Source organism: Cebus imitator, unplaced genomic scaffold (genome assembly GCF_001604975.1).
Source record: "Cebus imitator isolate Cc_AM_T3 unplaced genomic scaffold, Cebus_imitator-1.0 Scaffold119, whole genome shotgun sequence".
Taxonomy (NCBI): Eukaryota; Metazoa; Chordata; class Mammalia; order Primates; family Cebidae; genus Cebus; species Cebus imitator.
Genome location: NW_016107434.1, coordinates 5,507,128 through 5,525,345, shown reverse-complemented (window position 1 = coordinate 5,525,345; position 18,218 = coordinate 5,507,128). Strand labels below are relative to the sequence as shown.

At 49.8% G+C, this 18,218-nt stretch overlaps 1 protein-coding gene across 3 annotated transcripts in view; it reads left to right on the top strand.

Moving 5' to 3' along the window:
- Positions 1 to 18,218, top strand: part of TEP1 (telomerase associated protein 1) — a 45,969-nt gene that overhangs the window by 21,853 nt on the left and 5,898 nt on the right. For all 3 annotated transcript variants that reach the window (XR_001828412.2, XM_037742394.1, XM_017539584.2), the window contains 32 exons: positions 1,423 to 1,591; positions 2,080 to 2,238; positions 2,407 to 2,484; positions 3,405 to 3,535; positions 3,847 to 3,906; positions 4,778 to 4,936; positions 5,597 to 5,773; positions 6,024 to 6,144; positions 7,064 to 7,188; positions 7,453 to 7,566; positions 7,658 to 7,775; positions 7,934 to 8,128; positions 8,245 to 8,420; positions 8,519 to 8,675; positions 8,810 to 8,989; positions 9,445 to 9,537; positions 9,803 to 9,935; positions 10,093 to 10,243; positions 10,471 to 10,604; positions 10,752 to 10,840; positions 11,106 to 11,220; positions 11,730 to 11,970; positions 12,138 to 12,261; positions 13,077 to 13,201; positions 13,330 to 13,429; positions 13,648 to 13,803; positions 13,947 to 14,159; positions 14,425 to 14,578; positions 14,688 to 14,900; positions 15,915 to 16,075; positions 16,310 to 16,423; positions 17,981 to 18,088. Coding sequence is in view for 2 of the 3 variants with exons in the window: in XM_037742394.1 (XP_037598322.1) it covers positions 1,423 to 1,591; positions 2,080 to 2,238; positions 2,407 to 2,484; positions 3,405 to 3,535; positions 3,847 to 3,906; positions 4,778 to 4,936; positions 5,597 to 5,773; positions 6,024 to 6,144; positions 7,064 to 7,188; positions 7,453 to 7,566; positions 7,658 to 7,775; positions 7,934 to 8,128; positions 8,245 to 8,420; positions 8,519 to 8,675; positions 8,810 to 8,989; positions 9,445 to 9,537; positions 9,803 to 9,935; positions 10,093 to 10,243; positions 10,471 to 10,604; positions 10,752 to 10,840; positions 11,106 to 11,220; positions 11,730 to 11,970; positions 12,138 to 12,261; positions 13,077 to 13,201; positions 13,330 to 13,429; positions 13,648 to 13,803; positions 13,947 to 14,159; positions 14,425 to 14,578; positions 14,688 to 14,900; positions 15,915 to 16,075; positions 16,310 to 16,423; positions 17,981 to 18,088 (4,543 nt within the window). In the remaining variant the exon portion in view is untranslated. The remainder of the gene's footprint in view (positions 1 to 1,422; positions 1,592 to 2,079; positions 2,239 to 2,406; positions 2,485 to 3,404; positions 3,536 to 3,846; positions 3,907 to 4,777; positions 4,937 to 5,596; positions 5,774 to 6,023; positions 6,145 to 7,063; positions 7,189 to 7,452; positions 7,567 to 7,657; positions 7,776 to 7,933; positions 8,129 to 8,244; positions 8,421 to 8,518; positions 8,676 to 8,809; positions 8,990 to 9,444; positions 9,538 to 9,802; positions 9,936 to 10,092; positions 10,244 to 10,470; positions 10,605 to 10,751; positions 10,841 to 11,105; positions 11,221 to 11,729; positions 11,971 to 12,137; positions 12,262 to 13,076; positions 13,202 to 13,329; positions 13,430 to 13,647; positions 13,804 to 13,946; positions 14,160 to 14,424; positions 14,579 to 14,687; positions 14,901 to 15,914; positions 16,076 to 16,309; positions 16,424 to 17,980; positions 18,089 to 18,218) is intronic.

Here is an 18,218-nt window from a genome sequence, read left to right as displayed (position 1 = left end):
TTTTTTTGAGACAGAGTCTTGTTCTATAGCACCAAGCTAGAGTGCACAGTGGTGCGATCTTGGCTCACTGAACTTCCACCTCCTGGGTTCAATCAATTGTAATCCTCCTAAGTAGCTGAGATTATAGGCGCCTGCCACTGCACCTAGCTAATTTTTGTATTTCTAGTAGAATCAGGGTTTCACCATCTGGTCCTGAACTGCTGACCTCATGATCCACCCACCTTGGCCTCCCAAAGTGCTGGGGATTACAGGTGTGAGCCACCACACCCGTGCCCCCACCACAGTCCAAAGATGTTTTTAAAACAAATGTCAAAGAATAAGACACATTTTATTTCACCTTTCCTTATTTAATGTGAGTTTCTTTAAAAAGGGACTTTTTTTACATGTCATTAATATACCTGACAAAATTAAAAATAATTCCTTGGTATTATCATCCGTTATCTACTCCATATTCAGATTTTCCAATTGTTTAAAAATATAATTTTACAGTTTTATTCAAATCCAGATCTAAACAAGGTCTACACATTGCATTTGGTTGTTAAGTCACTTATGTTGCTTTTAACCTTTTAATTGTTCTTATGCCATTGAGTTACTGTGAAAACCAGGTTCAGGGGCACCACAGAATATCCCATATTCTGGATTTGCCCTCCTCCTCATGGTGTCATTTAACTTGTTTTTCTGTTTCATGTTCATTAGCTCTAAAGGCTTAAACAGATTTGCCTTTTTTTTTTTTTTTTTTTGCAAGTATTTCATAGGTGATCCTATATATATACCATTTAAGTGGGACCACTCCTTAGTAATGCTAATATTGATCAGTGTTTTTAGATGGTAGTAGCCTAATCTCTCCACAATAGTTAATGGCTCATCTATTGGTAATCTTTGTGTGAACCAATTGCTTCATTGTTGGTTGCAGAGTAAGGGTTTTATCATTCCTCCATATTTATAAATTGGAATTTTTAAAGAGCCTCCCTTATCAACTAAATCTATTTAGTTACCCTGAAATAGATTGTATGGGAAAGGTGGGATGAGTATTCAACTAATTCTCTTTTAATTGAGAGTTTTCAGAGTAAGGAGTTAGCATTTGTTCTTTAAAATATGATTTAAAACTATGTAGCCATTAAATCTTGCTTCATGAAGTAAGAATGGATTCATGTGGTAAGTGTAGCTAGTGGGTCCACAGGTGACTTCCTGTCTCCTACCATGAGTGTGGATTAGAAGAGTCCTATAGAATGGGGGCAGAGAGAAGCTCTGTCCCAGTCCTCTACACCAGCAATGGAGCAGGCTGGGGAAGGGGGTGTGATGCTTGAGGTGGGAGGGAGAAGGCTCAACACTTAAGTGGCAAATTCTCATCTTCCTATCTACCTCTAAGGGGCAGGCAGATAAGTCCCTGAGCCCGTGTGTCTGTGTCTTTCTTGCCTATAGACAGTGGAAATATGACGGTGAGATGCTGAACCGGTATCGACAGGCTCTGGAGACAGCTGTGAACCTCTCTGTGAAGCACAGCCTGCCCCCGCTGCCAGGCCGCACCATCGTGGTCTATCTGACAGATGCTAATGCAGACGAGCTCTGTCCCAAGAGCAACCCAAAAGGAGTAAGAAAAAAAAAAGCATCCTCCAAAGGGTTGATAGGCTGCTGGGGATCCTGAGTTAGGTATCCTGTTCCCAGAGCTGGTTCTTCCAGGCAAGCACTCAGACTGAAGTAAATGATATGAATTTGCTTTCAAGTATCAGACCTTGGTTCCTAGGAACAATTCCTAGGATATCAACCAGGTTATGGATAATACTAACGTTTCACCTTTGGCTGGTACTTGGTACTCTCTAAATTTCCATTGCCAAAATATATCTCACTTTCACCTTACTATACCCAGTGTTGAACTTGGGCAGGGATCCTGGCTCCTCTCTTCCTCCTTCCACAGTCAGCTCTTCCTGAGGGCTGCCCAAGCTGACCCCTCCTAACTTGGAATTTTATGCCTTTTCTCATTCCCCGAAACCAATGGGAGGGTTTGGCCTCCAGGGATGGATGTTAAGGATGAATTCCAAAGCAAGGGAGCTTTATTTCCCCTGATACTTGTCAAACCAGCCCCCACTGAACTATGTGCTGCTGTTGATTGGGATGATGATCACAATGGCGGAGCAGGTGGATGTGGTGCTGTGTGGAGGAGACACTCTGAAGACTGCAGTGCTTAAGCCAGAAGAAGGCATCCTGAAGACTGCCATCAAGCTCCAGGCTCAAGTCCAGGTCAGACACTCACCCCCAACCATCCAAAAATACACAAAGGACACAGGCTTGGGAATAGCCCAGGTACAATATTTGGTAAAGGCACAGATATACATAGTTCTGAAGATTTCCAAAGCAGTGTTTGTCACTTACTGTGCAACCACATAACATGAAGTCTCTTTCCTTCAGGAGTTTGATGAAAAGAATGAATGGTCCCTGAATACTTTTGGGAAATACCTGCTGTCTCTGGCTGGCCGAAGGGTTCCTGTGAGTATTGCTCAATCTCTGAGAAACCCTCTCTCTCCCCGTCATTTTATTCTATAATTGATATGTATCATTTTTGGACCTTTAAAGGTGATTTCTCCGACTATGTACAATATTCAGATCATCTGTCTACTGACTACAACCCCCTACTCAGTGGTGTGCTGGTAAATGTCTAACAACCAGCTGTCTGGAAAAATAAGCCTTGGTTAATAGCATCTGCTAATTTCCATGGTTTAAACAGTCCTACTGAGGCTGATTTCAAACTCCCAACATGATGCTTCTGAACACAGACTTGGGAAAAGATGTTCAGGAGCACACCACTGTGTAGTATTCCCACAATCCTGGTACAGTAGATGTAAATAAGGATGAGTAGATCATAGTAAAATGTAGTAAAATTATTAGGAAGTTATGCATTTTGAATATTTATTAAATTTGTTTTATTTTCTGATTTTTTATATTTTGAGACAGGGTTTCACTCTGTTGCCCAGGCTAGCGTGAAATGGCCCAATTATAGCTCACTGCAATTAAAACGCCTGGGCTCAAGTGATTGTCCTGCCTCAGCCTCCCAAGTAGCTGGGCCTACTGGTGTGTGCCAACATGCCTGGCCATATTTGTTTAACTTATTTAATTTTTTAAACGTATACAATTTAATGTTTAATAATGTCCATCTTTAGCAACTGCTCACAAAATTCCTGAAAATATAACAATCAGCTCTCTTGAGCCTGAATGACCCAGCTACAGCATACCACTGCCCCACTCCAACCTCCACTTTGATGTCCCCTGGGCTTCCCCCATCCTGTGTGCTCTGGAGAGGCACTCCCATCAGAGTTCTCCTAATTCTCCTGTCCTCAGAAAGCTCATATCTTAATGTCCTGGGTCTCTAGCATCCCTTCTCTAGCATCTTCTCCCCTTTCATCTTACAGGTGGACAGGGTCATCCTCTTTGGCCAGAGCATGGATTATGGAAAGATAAATGTGGCCAAACAGCTTTACTGGCAGCATGTGAATTCCAAGTGCCTCTTTGTTGGTATCCTCCTAAGAAGGGCACAGTACCTGTAAGAGTGCTTATCTTCCTGCCCAGTGTCAGAAATTAGTGGTCTACATTTTCTCTCTACCTCTCCCAAAGCCTAGGACACCCCCACTTGTCAGGTACCTCCCCAACCCTGCCTTCTTACTTCTGTTGCACTTCAGGAAGGTACTTTAGCCTAACTTTGTACCCCTCTGTGAGAGTCCACCCTAGCCCTAGCCTAGGACATAACCCGATTAAATGTGCAGAAGTGGCGTTTCCATCATGGGATGTTGGTGGGCAGTCACTGTGTTCCGGGTACTGTTTGTGATGGTTAGTGACTGCTTCTTCCCTTGCCAGGTCAACAGATTCGAATCCCAATGACGTGACACTCTCAGGCTGTACTGATGGGATACTGAAGTGAGTACAAAATAGACACTGAAGGCTTGGAGACTTTGTCAGAAAGTCTTTAGGAGACTATCTCTATTCCAGTCACTTCTTTTTTAAAGTAAGATAGTTTATTCCTCTTTTATAGCCATCCAGGCATAGCAGCAACACAGTGTCACAGGGACCCAGGCACTTGCTCTCTTATTGCTCCATCATCCTCAAATACTCAGCTTCTACCTCATGATTCAATGTGTCTGCTTCAGCTCCAGCCATCTTGGTATTCAGCCAAGTTTGTATTATATTATATCCAGGAGGAAAGAAGAAAAGGGACATGGGAGATTTCACTGTAAAGAGTTGGCCATGTCACAGTGGCTTCTGTCCAATTCTCGATGCAGAGAAAATTACATCTATATAAGCTAAATTATAGAAATCTTTTCATGTTTTTTTTCTCTCTCCATTCTTTGCCTTCTTATTTACTTGTTTTCTCCCCTGCCTTTACTTTTGGATACCATCCATTTCCCTTAACTCCTATTGGGAAGCCTCAGGCACATTCCTTCTTCTCCAGGGAACCTTTATGGCTGGCACAGAGCTACTCAAACCCAGACTGGATGGCTTTAATTTTTACACCTTATCCTAGCCCATTGCCCCTGGCCCAATAGCAAGTTTATGATTACTGTGCACAGCAGGACAGGTGAGCTGGGCTTCTTCTCTTTTCCTTCATTCCGATGGTTCTGCATCCTCATTTATTTTAAGTTCGCATAAACTGCTTGTGGTCATGTTCTTAAGAAGCTTCAGTTAACTGGTGACCAAACCTAGACATACCTTTCCCCCCGTGACCTTTTTGGAAGACCTCCCTGATTTTGATCTGTTATTCTACTCACATTTATCTTGTTGTTTATGTCAGGTTCATTGCAGAGCATGGGGCCTCTCATCTTCTGGAACATGTGGGCCAAATGGACAAAATATTCAAGATTCCGCCACCCCCAGGAAAGACAGGGATCCAGTCTCTCCGGCCACTGGAAGAAGGCACTCCAAGCCCCTTGGCTCCTGTTTCCCAGCAAGGGTCAGTCTGTGTTTCCAGGCCTTTGTGAATAGGGAGGGACTGCAGTCAAACCTGGAGAAACTGGGACTGAAATTCTATCTGGTGAGGTGCTGCTTGTTCTCTTCATGAAAGTACGCCTCCTCTTTCTCAGGCAAGGGTTTCTCTACCACAGGCAGTTGTCAGATTGTGAGCAAGCCCTTCCTTTCTCCACTGAGCAAAGAAGGTCAGAATGCAAAGAGGATGGCAGACATCATGGCCGTATGGCCAGAGCATAGGCAGAGGGGTTAGGAGCACAGGTTCTGGCTTTTTCATTGTGGCTTTGCCAAATAGTAGTTTGAACCTGGCCTAGTTGCTTAATTTCTTCAAGGTATAGTTTCTGATTGGTAAAATGGAGATAATGGTAGTGCTTACCCCACAGCGTTGTCATGAACAAACAGTAAGAACATAATTATGATTACTAGAAAAAGGAGAGGTATACAAGAAATAGCAAGTGGGGATTAAATTCCAGGGCCCTACAGTTGAGACCACAAGCAGGCGATTCTCTGAAGGCCTGCTGGGCACCCGTCTGCTATCTGTCTTACCTGCCTTGTGCTTAGTACTAAAGGATGATCACAGCAGTGTCTGTGGATTGGGTGGTGGGGCTCATCCCTGGATTGAGCCCAGCCTTCTGCTTATCCCCAGATGGCGCAGCGTCCGGCTTTTCATTTCATCCACTTTCCGAGACATGCATGGGGAGCGGGACCTGCTGCTGAGGTCTGTGCTGCCGGCACTGCAGGCCCGGGTGGCCCCTCACCGCATCAGCCTTCAGGGCATTGACCTCCGTTGGGGAGTCACTGAGGAGGAGACCCGTAGGAACAGGTGCGGGGGATGCAGAGAAGAGGGACTGGGTCAGGGATGAGGGGCTTGAGTGGTGGACCTGAGGTGGCAGGGTTGGGGCTGCAAGAATGGATGAGGATGAAGGTGGGAGTTGCCCCTTGGATACTAACAAGAGCAGCCTACCTTCTCTTTTCTCAGTTGCGAGCCAGGGCCCTGTCTCCCTATTTGTGCTTATGTTCCCTGATACCATGCCCCCAGTGACTCCCACGTGTCCCTATAACCATGCCTACAGACAACTGGAAGTGTGCCTTGGGGAGGTGGAGAATGCACAGCTGTTTGTGGGGATTCTGGGCTCCCGTTATGGATACGTTCCCCCCAGCTACAACCTTCCTGACCATCCACACTTCCACTGGGTAAGGCAGACAGGTTTGGAGGAGAGCTGGGGAGGAAACGAAGGTTGGGGCAGAAGCCAGGAGAAGCCACACTCTGTCAGGAACCCTGGCAGGCAGGTCCTTGAGGCGATGTGAAATACAGGCTGAAGATACTGCAAGTGACCATGCTCTACATGAGGAAATTCCTTTGAGAAGTACCTCTGGGGTTGGCCAGGAGTAAATGTAAGAGGGTAGGTCTGTTGAGGTGTTGCCATAAGATAGATCTGGGTCCTGATCTCCCTTCTGTCATCTATAAGTTGTGTGCCTTTGTGGAATGCAGCTTAATCTGACCTAGCCTCAATTTCCCTACACGTTAAAGAGAAGCAATGACATTTACATTAGAGGGTTATTATGTGAATTAAAAGTCTGTAACAGGGCCAGGTGTGGTGGCCCTTGCCATAATCCTAGCACTTTGGGAGGCTGAGGTGGTGGATCACCTCAGGGTTCAGGAGTTCAAGACAAACCTGGCCAACAAGGCGAAACCCCGTCTCTACTAAAAATACAAAAATTAACTGGGCATGGTAGCTACTTGGGAGGCTAAGGCAGGAGAATTGTTTGAACTTGGGAGGTGGAGGTTGTAGAGAGCTGAGATTTTGCCATTGCACTCCAACCTGGGCAACAAGAGCGAAACTCCGTCTCCAAAAAACAACAAAAACAAAAGTCTGTAACAGAATACTCAATACATTACAGGCATTCAATAAATGTTAGCTGTTAATGCCTTCTTCCAGGAAAAAAATAAAAATAGCTTAAAAACATTAGCTATTAGCTATATTTTATTGCTTGCCTCTAGAGGGAGGGAGAGAGGAACATCACAGATACAAGAAGCCTGGGGCCTTGGCAGGTCTGGAGGGGGGGTCATGGTGGCCTAGGACTAAACTCACTGTGTCTGCCCTCCCCGCAGGCCCAGCAGTACCCTTCAGGGCGCTCTGTGACAGAGATGGAGGTGATGCAGTTCCTGAACCGGAACCAGCGTCAGCAGCCCTCTGCCCAAGCTCTCATCTACTTCCGGGATTCCAGCTTTCTCAGGTACTTTCTGTTGCCTGCAGGGTTGGGGCTCCTTCCCTAGATGGCCAGACAGGCTAGTCTCTCCCCAGTGTTGAGAGTGTAGAAGTGGAGTGCTGAGACAGAAACAGGACTCAGCATGCTTTTGCAGCCCCATGTCAGCCTTGGTGCTGGAGTCAGGAGATCTCTACTTGAGCTTCGGGAAATCACACCTATGTCTGGTGGTTGGTGGAGGGAGGCTGTCTGGGGTCTGAATCTATTCCAACTTTTGGGGTCTTTGGTGGTCAGCTCTGTGCCAGATGCCTGGAAATCTGACTTTGTTTCTGAGTCTGAAGAGGCCGCATGTCGGATTTCAGAACTGAAGAGCTACCTAAGCAGACAAAAAGGGATTACCTGCCGCAGGTGAGCTGAGGGAGGTAGGGACCACCTGTACAGAGATGAGGTGAGAGGAGCCAGGCCTGCTCTGACCTGGTTGTGCTTGATTTGCCTACAGATACCCCTGTGAGTGGGGGGGTGTGGCAGCTGGCCGGCCCTATGTTGGCGGGCTGGAAGAGTTTGGGCAGTTGGTTCTGCAGGATGTGTGGAATATGATCCAGAAGCTCTACCTGCAGGTCAGCAGAAGCACTGATGACCAGAGGCGTGGAGAGGGACATGGGCTGGTCTGGGTTGTCCTGGGTAGGAAGTAACTTGGTGGGGACCCTGTGAGTTTTAGCCTGGGGCTCCTGAGGAGCATGGCACCATGGATAGTCACTGCCCCATATACCCTCAGCCTGGGGCCCTCCTGGAGCAGCCAGTGTCCATCCCAGATGATGACTTGGTCCAGGACACCTTCCAGCAGCTGCAGAAACCACCGAGTCCTGCCCGGCCGCGCCTTCTTCAGGACACAGTGCAGCAGCTGATGCTGCAACACGGGAGGCTGAGCCTGGTGACGGGGCAGTCAGGACAGGGCAAGACAGCCTTCCTGGTACAGAGTCTCAGGGGCCTGGGCAGGAGGGAGGGAAGGCTGTGTGGGCTGACGTCAGGCACAGGGACCTCAAGCATGTAAAACGTGACCATATTTTCTGTTCCTGCCCCATGCAGGCATCTCTTGTGTCAGCCCTGAAGGCTGCTGATGGGGCCAAGGTGTCACCATTAGTCTTCTTCCACTTTTCTGGGGCTCGTCCTGACCAGGGCCTTGCCCTCACTCTGCTCAGACGCCTCTGTACCTTTCTGCATGGCCAACTGAAAGAGCCAAGTGCCCTCCCCAACACCTACCGGTAGGTATCCCCCAATGAGCCTGGCCTTGTTGATGCCCGTGGTACCACCCCTGTGTTTCTCTCTCTCCCACTGACCCTGACTTCCTCTCCGTGTACAGAAGCCTGGTGTGGGAGCTGCAGCAGAGGCTGCTGCCCAAGTCTGCTGAGTCCCTGCAGCATGGCCAGACCCTGGTCCTGATCATTGATGGGGCCGATAGGCTGGTGGACCAGAATGGGCAGCTGATTTCAGACTGGATCCCAAAGAAGCTTCCCCGGGTGAGTGTGAGAAGGAGGTGGGTGTGGGGAGACGGGCTGGGGAGAAGAAGGGATACAGCAGGGAGGAGAGGGGCCTCTCCAATGTGGTTCTCCTTTTCTTTCTCCCCTCCTGTCCCTTTGTCTAAATATCACAGTGTGTACACCTGGTGTTGAGCGTGTCTAGTGATGTGGGCCTAGGGGAGACCCTTGAGCAGAGCCAGGGTGCCCGCGTGGTGGCCTTGGGGCCTCTGGAGGCCTCTGCTCGAGCCCGGCTGGTGAGAGAGGAGCTGGCCCTGTATGGGAAGCGGCTGGAGGAGTCACCATTTAACAACCAGGTTGGATTCTAGGCCAGGGCCGGTAGTTGTGTGGGGTGAATTTGGGGGCTATGAGGACCTGGGTGCTGAGGCAGCTAGTGCCTCGCACAGACATGCTCCTTTGTTTTCTCAGAAACTCTGTCCATGGGAAGTTGTTAATAAGAAAATTGTGATTCCTGATAATGTCACCCAGCCCTCTTTCCCCAGTGAATGGCCTTTCTGGGGCCTCTCGGGGTGAGAGGATGAGTAAAGTGGTTTGTGGTGGGGTAGGCTGAGCCGCAGGGGTTTTCCGGCAGGGCTGGCTGAGCAGAGCAGTGTGGGAGAGGGATGGTTGTGTCCTGGGGCGATGCTGTGGACCTGCTGCCTGCTGGGGACTCTCAGAGGAGGAGATGCCTTGCAGAGGGGCTGGTGTTGGGGTAGAGGGCTGGCTGCAGGCCGGCCTCCTGGTTCACATGCTGAGTCCCGAGTCTTGTCAGATGCGACTGCTGCTGGTGAAGCGAGAATCAGGCCGACCACTCTACCTGCGCTTGGTCACCGATCACCTGAGGCTCTTCACGCTGTATGAGCAGGTTGGTTCTCCTCACCTTCCAAGTCCTAATCACCACTTCCCATTCTCTCTTCAGCTGCTGTGTCTCATCCCCATCCCACGTCCTTTGCTGTCTTGTGATCGCCCACCCCCGATCCTCGTCTCACACCTCGCCTCACTTCTCTCCCGCTCTGTTCTTGACGTTTTCATTCCTCCCCACTGTCCTCCTGCTGTCCCTCCCCTATGCCACAACCCAAGCTGCTTCTCCTCCTGCCACACTGACTGAGGCCATCCTCCCGCCATCCTAGGTGTCTGAGAGACTCCGGTCCCTGCCTGCCACTGTCCCTCTGCTGCTGCAGCACATCCTGAGTACACTGGAGCAGGAGCATGGGCCTGATGTCCTTCCCCAGGCCTTGACCACCCTAGAGGTCACACGGAGTGGTCAGTGCTTGGGGTGGGTTGGGATGCTGAGGGCCCAGGGCTCAGATGGCATTGGTTCCATTAGGGTCTCAGCAGGCAGTGCAAGGAGACACTGGGTGTGGTGGGGCGTGGGGACACTCTATGGTTGAGGGGGGCCTCAGAGAGCTTGAGTTTTCAGGTTTGACTGTGGACCAGCTGCATGGAGTGCTGAGTGTATGGCGGACACTACCCAAGGGGACTAACAGCTGGGAAGAAGCAGTGGCTGCTGGTAACAGTGGAGACCCCTACCCCATGGGCCCATTTGCCTACCTCGTCCAGAGTCTGCGCAGGTACAGGTGCCCCAGTTGAGCTCCCACTGACCTCTCTGTGCCTTCCCTTCTTTGAGCCAGGGCTCTCTGTATAGCTTCAATACCTAGCTCCTGGACAGTGAATGGGCTACTACTCCAGCTGTTCCTGTTTCTGCCCTTTGAGGGGGGATTAGGAGTCCACTGCTTTGCCAGGATGCTCACTGACAGGCTTCCTCCTTCTCCTCTCTCCCTTCCTCACATGAGGACAGTTTGCTAGGGGAGGGCCCTCTGGAGCGCCCTGGTGCCCGGTTGTGCCTCCCTGATGGGCCCCTGAGAACAGCAGCTAAACGTCGCTATGGGAAGAGGCCAGGGCTAGAGGACACGGCACACATCCTCATTGCAGGTGATTGCAGCCCCAGTCAGCCTGAGCACTGAGTGTGGAGCTTGGGCCTGGAGGCCAGGACCACCCACTGGTGCTCCCGTCTGCTGGCCACCTTCCCTGTGGCCTTTGGGAATGCTGCAGGGCCTCTCTCAATATCTGTTCATGCAGCTCAGCTCTGGAAGACGTGTGATGCTGATGCCTCAGGCACCTTCCGAAGTTGCCCTCCTGAGGCTCTTGGAGACCTGCCTTACCACCTGGTTAGTTCCTAGACCTCATAGACACCTTTTCCAAAGCGAGTGCTTTGGCTATTGTGGGACCCCTCTCCCTCTTACCATCTCCACCATCACCACTGCCATTACCCTCTCCTAAACTCCCTCTACCTTTTTCCTTTCAGTTTGCCTGCCCTTCTTCAAGTCCTTTGTCTCAGCTCAGATCCTGTCTGTGTATCCAGGTTCTGAGACTAAACTATCCCTTCTCACCAGCCTCTTCACATCCCTAATGAATTCAATCTGACCTTCCCAGCTCCAGAGCGGGAACCGTGGCCTTCTTTCGAAGTTTCTTACCAACCTCCATGTGGTGGCTGCACACTTGGAACTGGGTCTGGTCTCTCGGCTCTTGGAGGCCCATGCCCTCTATGGTAAGATGAATCACTGGGTGGATTCTTCTTTGAGATATGGGACTCCTGGGTATGCTTATGGAGGCCCTGCTTGGGGTTGGGGCGGGGTGTGGGTGTAATGGAAGAAAGAGTCAAATTTCCATTTCAAGCTGAAAATGCCAAGAAGCATTTCGAAGTTTCTTACCAACCTCCATGTGGTAGCTGCACACGTGGAACTGGGTCTGGTCTCCTGACTCTCAGGAGACCTTTCACCTAGAATTCTTGGACCAGAGAGTCTCAAACTTTATCTAGTTAGAATAAAACTGTCTAGGAAACTTGTTCAAATTGCAGATCCTTGGGTCTCCACATTCTGGTTCCCTAGGTTTGGAGTGGGACCCAAAGCTTTGTACTTTTAACAGATATTCCTGATATAGGGCCAGAGGGCCACACTTTGAGACTTGCTATTGTAGACATACCATATGGTTTTATTTGGTGCTGGGGTTAATGGGGTCCAGCTGGCTCCCCAGTAACATTCTGCCTGTCTTTTATAGCTTCTTCAGTCCCCAAAGAGGAACAAAAGCTCCCCGAGGCTGACGTTGCGATGTTTCGTATCTTCCTGAGGCAGCAGGCTTCAATCCTCAGCCAGTACCCCCGGCTTCTGCCCCAGCAGGCAGCCAACCAGCCCCTGGACTCACCTCTTTACCGCCAAGCCCCACTGCTCTCCCAGCGATGGCACCTCCAACACACTCTACAATGGCTTAATAAACCCCAGACCATGAAAAATCAGCAAAGGTAAGACCTTGACCACCAGAGAGCAAGCTACAGCTCTTTATGAAACTGGAGAATAAGGATGACCAGAAACACTGTGGAGAGGGGGATACAGGCACAGAAACACAGAAATCAGCTCCTGTTTGCTTTCTCTCTTTTATTTCCTCCCTTTCTTCCTACTCTTTCTCTAGCTCCAGCCTGTCTCTGGCAGTTTCCTCATCCCCCACTGCCGTGGCCTTTTCCACCAACGGGCAAAGAGCAGCTGTGGGCACTGCCAATGGGACGGTTTACCTGTTGAACCTGAGAACTTGGCAGGTATGACAATTAAGGAGGGGCAGAATTTACCCTCTGAAAATCCATGCAGACTGCACTGAAGCCCTAGACGAGCCAAACACACCTGTTATCACTCTGATTGATTCAGCAACTTTACTCCTTGCACATCAGCTCAAAGGGCTTGGTCAAAAAATCAATCACACAGCAAATAGTTGCTGCACACCACCCATTTAGCACTGTGCTAAGCATTGCAAGAAACACAGGGTGTGGGACATTGTCATTGTCCACCAAGTGGTCAGTTTTGTTGGGAGATAAGACATACAAGATAAAAAAGGAACCAAAACATAACCATGTAATATAATTAAGACCTGAGTGAGTTGTGCAGTTATAGGAGGACATAGGTTAGAGAAGGGCAGGCACTCTTGTTTGAACAAGGAACTGAGCAAAGACACAGGCGAGAATTTACAAATTCCCTGTAAATTGCTGGGAATTATGGCAGCAGAGAGTGCTTATGGGAAGCTAATAGTAGATTAGGCTAGAGAGGTGAGTCCTAGAGCCACAGCCTCTCTCTATCTTTCCAGTCACATCCACCCCCTACCCTATGTAACCCCATTTTCTCAGACCCATCAAAATCTTCCGTAACTTGGGGAATAGGTATGGGGTTTGGAATGGGGAAGAAAATGTGGCCCCACTTGGACCACGAGGCCCTCACTTGAACGTGTGCCCGCTTGGAACATAGAGAGCCAAGGACTCATGCCCTTTGTGTCTTGGCCTTCTTTTTTGGTGGGGCCTGGAGTGGTAGGACTTGGAGGGTCAAGGGGATGGCCTGAGCTACACTTCCTCATTCACTGTCACAGGAGGAGAAGTCTATGGTGAGTGGCTGTGATGGAATCTCTGCTTGTTTGTTCCTCTCCGATGATACACTTTTTCTTACTGCCTTTGACGGGCTCTTGGAGCTCTGGGACCTGCAGCATGGTTGTCGGTAAGGGGTCCTCCCCGCTTGTCTTGGAGTGAGGGCCTTCCCCATTTGTTGGAAGCCCCAGGAGAAGGAAATGAGGAGGGACCTGATGGCCAGGAGCCCAGAGGACTGACATCATCTTCCTGGGATAGGGTGCTGCAGACCAAGGCTCACCAGTACCAAATCACTGGCTGCTGCCTGAGCCCAGACCACCGGCTGCTGGCCACTGTGTGCCTGGGAGGTTGCCTAAAGGTAAGACTTGGGGGCTGCAGTGGTCAGAGTGGCCCTGAGCCATGATTCAGCCTAGTGAGTTTGTTCTCTCAGTGTGGCAGAGGCTGTTGGCTGCCTGGCCAGAGAAGGTCTTCCCTGCTGAGGGCAGGGTAACTGGACAAGGTGGCTCCTGGAAGTCTGGGACTGAGAAGTTCAGCTATCTCTGTTCAGCATCCTGATTCCTCCTCTCCCTCCCTCAGCTGTGGGACACAGCCCGTGGGCAGCTGGCCTTCCAGCACACCTACCCCAAGTCCCTGAACTGTGTTGCCTTCCACCCAGAGGGGCAGGTAGTAGCCACAGGCAGCTGGGCTGGCAGCATCAGCTTCTTCCAGGTGGATGGGCTCAAAGTCACCAAGGTAAGAAGGTCCAGTGTAGCCCTAGGGGGAAGCACAGGAGGACATGTTGGAGGGTGGCAGACGACAGACAGCAGCATTCTGGGTCACTTTGGGATTGTGCTGAGAGCAGGTGTTGACGTTTCCATTTCTCCCTCCCTGTGTAGGACCTGGGGGCACCCGGAGCCTCTGTCCGTACCTTGGCCTTCAATGTGCCTGGGCGGGTTGTGGCTGTGGGCCGGCTGGACAGTATGGTGGAGCTGTGGGCCTGGCGAGAGGGGGCACGGCTGGCTGCCTTCCCTGCCCACCATGGCTTTGTTGCTGCTGCGCTTTTCCTGCATGCGGGATGTCAGTTACTGACGGCTGGAGAGGATGGCAAGGTCAGGTTGTAGAGGGCTGGTGGTGGGTTATGAGGAGGAGTAGCAAACACAAAGAATATCTGGATGGGGGTGGAGTCGTTTGTCGAGGATACTGTGGAGGAGCTTGGATGGTGCGAGCCACAGGGAGACGGGTGCTGCAGTGTGTAGGGACAGCTCTCATGAGAAGAGTCTCTGAAAGGAGGACTTAGTGGGAGTGGCTATAACTCAAAGCAGGGAGGACCAGGTGGTGGAGATGGTATCCTTAATCCCTTTTCTTGGTCCCCAGGTTCAGGTGTGGTCAGGGTCTCTGGGTCAGCCCCATGGGTACCTGGGTTCCCTTTCTCTCTCTCCTGCCCTCTCCGTGGCACTCAGCCCAGATGGTGATCAGGTGGCTGTTGGGTATCGAGCGGATGGCATTAAGATCTACAAAATCTCTTCAGGTACTGGAGGAGGAATGCGTGGGTTTTTGAGACTTTAGAAAGAGTACAGAGCCTGCCCCCCAACCCCCTTTCCAAGTGTCTTACTCCCTTGTTCTCTCTCATTCTCTAGGTTCCCAGGGGGCTCAGGGTCAGGCACTGGATGTGGCAGTGTCTGCCCTGGCCTGGCTAAGCCCCAGGGTATTGGTGAGTGGTACAGAAGATGGGTCCTTGCAAGGCTGGGCACTCAAGGAATGCTACCTTCAGTCCCTGTGGCTCCTGTCCACACACCAGAAGCCTGTGCTAGGACTGGCCACTTCCCAGCAGCTCTTGGCTTCTGCCTCAGGTACTACTGGACAGTGGGCAGGGTTAACAAATCACTTTTCCTTTAGTTTAGTTTAGTTTAGTTTTGTTTTAGATAGAGCTTTACTCTTGTTGCCCAGGCTGCAGTGCAGTGGCTCGATCTCAGCTCACTGCAACCTCCACCTCCTGGGTTCAAGCGATTCTCCTGCCTCAGCAGGAGTAGCTGGGATTACAGGTGCCTACTACCGTGCCCAGCTAATTTTGTATTTTTAGTAGAGACAGTGTTTCACCATGTTGGTCAGGCTGGTCTCGAACTCCTGACCTCAAATGATCCACCCACCTCGGTTTCTCAAAGTGCTAGGATTAGAGGCATGAGCCATCACGCCTGGCCAACAAATCACTGTTCCTTTTAAAGACACTGATACCTTTCTCCAAGTCGTATGCATATTAGTATGAAAATACACATATGTGATTTTGTTTTACAACTTTCAAAGTGCTCTCAATTCCTTTATCTTGCATAATCCATTTAGACGGTTTCTTCTTGTTCCTTCACCTTCATTCTGGGACCTCTAAACTCCTAGTAATCCTTTGAGTTTCTGCCCGGTGGGAGACTTTGCTATGTAAAGGGATAGATTTCTCTTAGTAGGAGAGACAGATGTTGAGGTGAAAATATAGAATAGTCTAGGCCCTCTCTAGGTGGGAGACCTGGTCCTCATAGGTTGTAAGGTAGAAGTGACATTGGACACTTGAGAAGAGGAGGGGTCTGGAGCAGCTGCTATGGGGAGTGCAATTAGTGAAGTGGAGACAAGAAACCATGTTCCTGGCCTGAACTGTGGAGCGGGAGCTGGGAGTGCTGGGCATTCCTGTCCTGTGTACACACTTGCTGATGACCCTTGTCTAGGATCTCTCTGAAGTCTTGTGACTCACTGCATCCTTCCCATGGAGCTGTGCCTCGGATGTCACACGCAGCCCACATGGCCGTTCCTGTCTTTGGCCTGCCAGGGCTTGTCTGGCTTCCTCTTCAGGAAGCTGTTCTCTCTCTCTTTTTCCAATGCAGAGGATTTCACAGTGTGGCTGTGGCCAAGGCAGCTGCTGATGCTGCCGCACAAGGCAGAAGACTTTCCTTGCGGCACTGAGCTGCGGGGACATGAGGGTCCTGTGAGCTGCTGTAGTTTCAGCACTGATGGAGGCAGCCTGGCCACCGGGGGCCGGGATCGGGTGAGCTGCAGAAGGATACAACCTTAGGGTGTCATAGCCCTTCCAGTTTCTAGTTCTTAATAACCCATTTCCCATTGCTTCCTCCTGCTTTTTGTTTTGCCAAATCTGGTATAGATCTGTCTACCCGTGCTTCCTTGCGCCCCCTCTTTCCTTGAAATTTCTTGCCTGAAATGTCCCCAGGGTTCCCATCCTTCCTTTGTTCCTGATTTCTCCCTCTCCTTGGGACCTATCCAGGGTCTCCTCTGCTGGGATGTGAGGACGCCCAAAGCCCCTGTTTTGATCCGCTCCTTCCCTGCCTGTCACCGTGACTGGGTCACTGGCTGTGCCTGGACCAAAGATAACCTACTGGTGAGTAAAGGGGCAGGGGTGGCCCAGAGCCCAGCTGGGTTCCTGGGGCAAGACAACACTCCTCATCTCATCCTTTTCCTGGCACCCATTCATAATAGTAATAGCTAATATTTGTCAAACTTGATATGTGCCAGGCATTAAACTAAGCTCTTTTCATATATTGCTTCATTTAATCTTTACAACACCCTATAAAGTAGATACTCCTTTTATCTCTGTCATAGACAAGGAAATTGAACTCAGAACATTTCTAAGGTCAGTGATGAAGCTGAGCCAATGAACTTTCTAAAAGAAAGCCCGGGGTTGGGCGCGGTAGCTCACACCTGTAATCCCAGCACTTTGGGGAGGTCAAGGCAGGTGGATCACCTGAGGTTGGGAGTTCGACACCAGCCTGACCAACATGGTGAAACCCCGTCTCTACTAAAAATACCATAAAAAAAAAAACAAAAACAAAAAACTTGGCTGAGTGTGTTGGCACACACCTGTAATCCCAGCTACTAAGGAGACTGAAGCATGAGAATCGCTTGAACCTGGGAGGTGGACGTTGCAGTGAGCCAAGATGGCACCACTGCACTCCAGCCTGGGCAACAGAGTGAGACACTGTCTCAAAAAAAAAAAAAAAGAAAGCCCATACTTGTTGCAAGAACATAGTGCTATCTCTCTAGGCTTTGAGATGCCCTGGCCCTGTAGGTAAATGGTACTGCTGGGATTTTTTTGTCCCCTGGCACAAAATGAGCCTCAAATTACACCCTCAGTGTTGGTGAAGCCTACTTTCGCAATGCAGGGTCCCCACTTTGTTCTCAAAAAGAAAGGAGAAAGAAATAAATATCAATTGAATAGACTTGTCATATTCTATCCTACAAGGTAGCCAGATCTTTCCTTGGCACTGTAGATTGTCCACCTTTATCTGGATTTGTTGACTAACATTATGTTAATAATGTGGACAATAGCTAGTATTTATTATATGCTCACTGTGTGCCAGGCAGCATGCTAAGTCCTTTTTATTTTTCTTTTTGAGACAGAGTTTTGCTCTTGTCGCCTACACTAGAGTACAGTGGCACAGTCTTGGCTCACTGCACCTTCCACCTCCCAGGTTTGAGCAGTTTTCCTGCTCAGCCTCCTGGGTAGCTGGGATTATAGGCGCCCACCACCCTGCCGGGCTAATTCTGTTGTATTTTTAGTAGAGACGGGGTTTCACCGTGTTGGCTGGGCTGGTCTCAAACTCCTGACCTCAGGTGATCCACCCGACATGGCCTCCCAAGGTGATGAGATTATAGGCATGAGTCACCCTGCTCAGTGTAAGTCCTTTATGTAGATGCATTTAGTGCCATGACCACCATATCCGTTAGGTACATTACTATTATACTCACTAAATAGTTGAGAAACCTAAGGCTCAGAAAGAGAAACAAATTACAAAGCACAAAGAAATGAGGGGTGGATCTAGGATTTGAACCCAGGCTCTTAATTACATGGCTTACTGCCTTCCACCCTGTATGATAAACATACAGAAATGCTGGAGGGATGCTGATAACCCCATTGCTCTGACTTCTGACTCGGCAGATATCCTGCTCCAGTGATGGCTCTGTGGGGCTCTGGGACCCAGAGTCGGGACAGCAGCTTGGTCAGTTCCTGGGTCATCAGAGTGCTGTGAGTGCCGTGGCAGCTGTGGTAAGAAGGCAATGGAGAGCGCACTGGGGGTCTCTGGGAGGTCTAAGGGGGCTTTGGGAGACTGGGTGCATTGAGTATCTAATCCCAGAGGCAAAATTAGCATAAAGAATAAAGTACTTTGGGAGGCCAA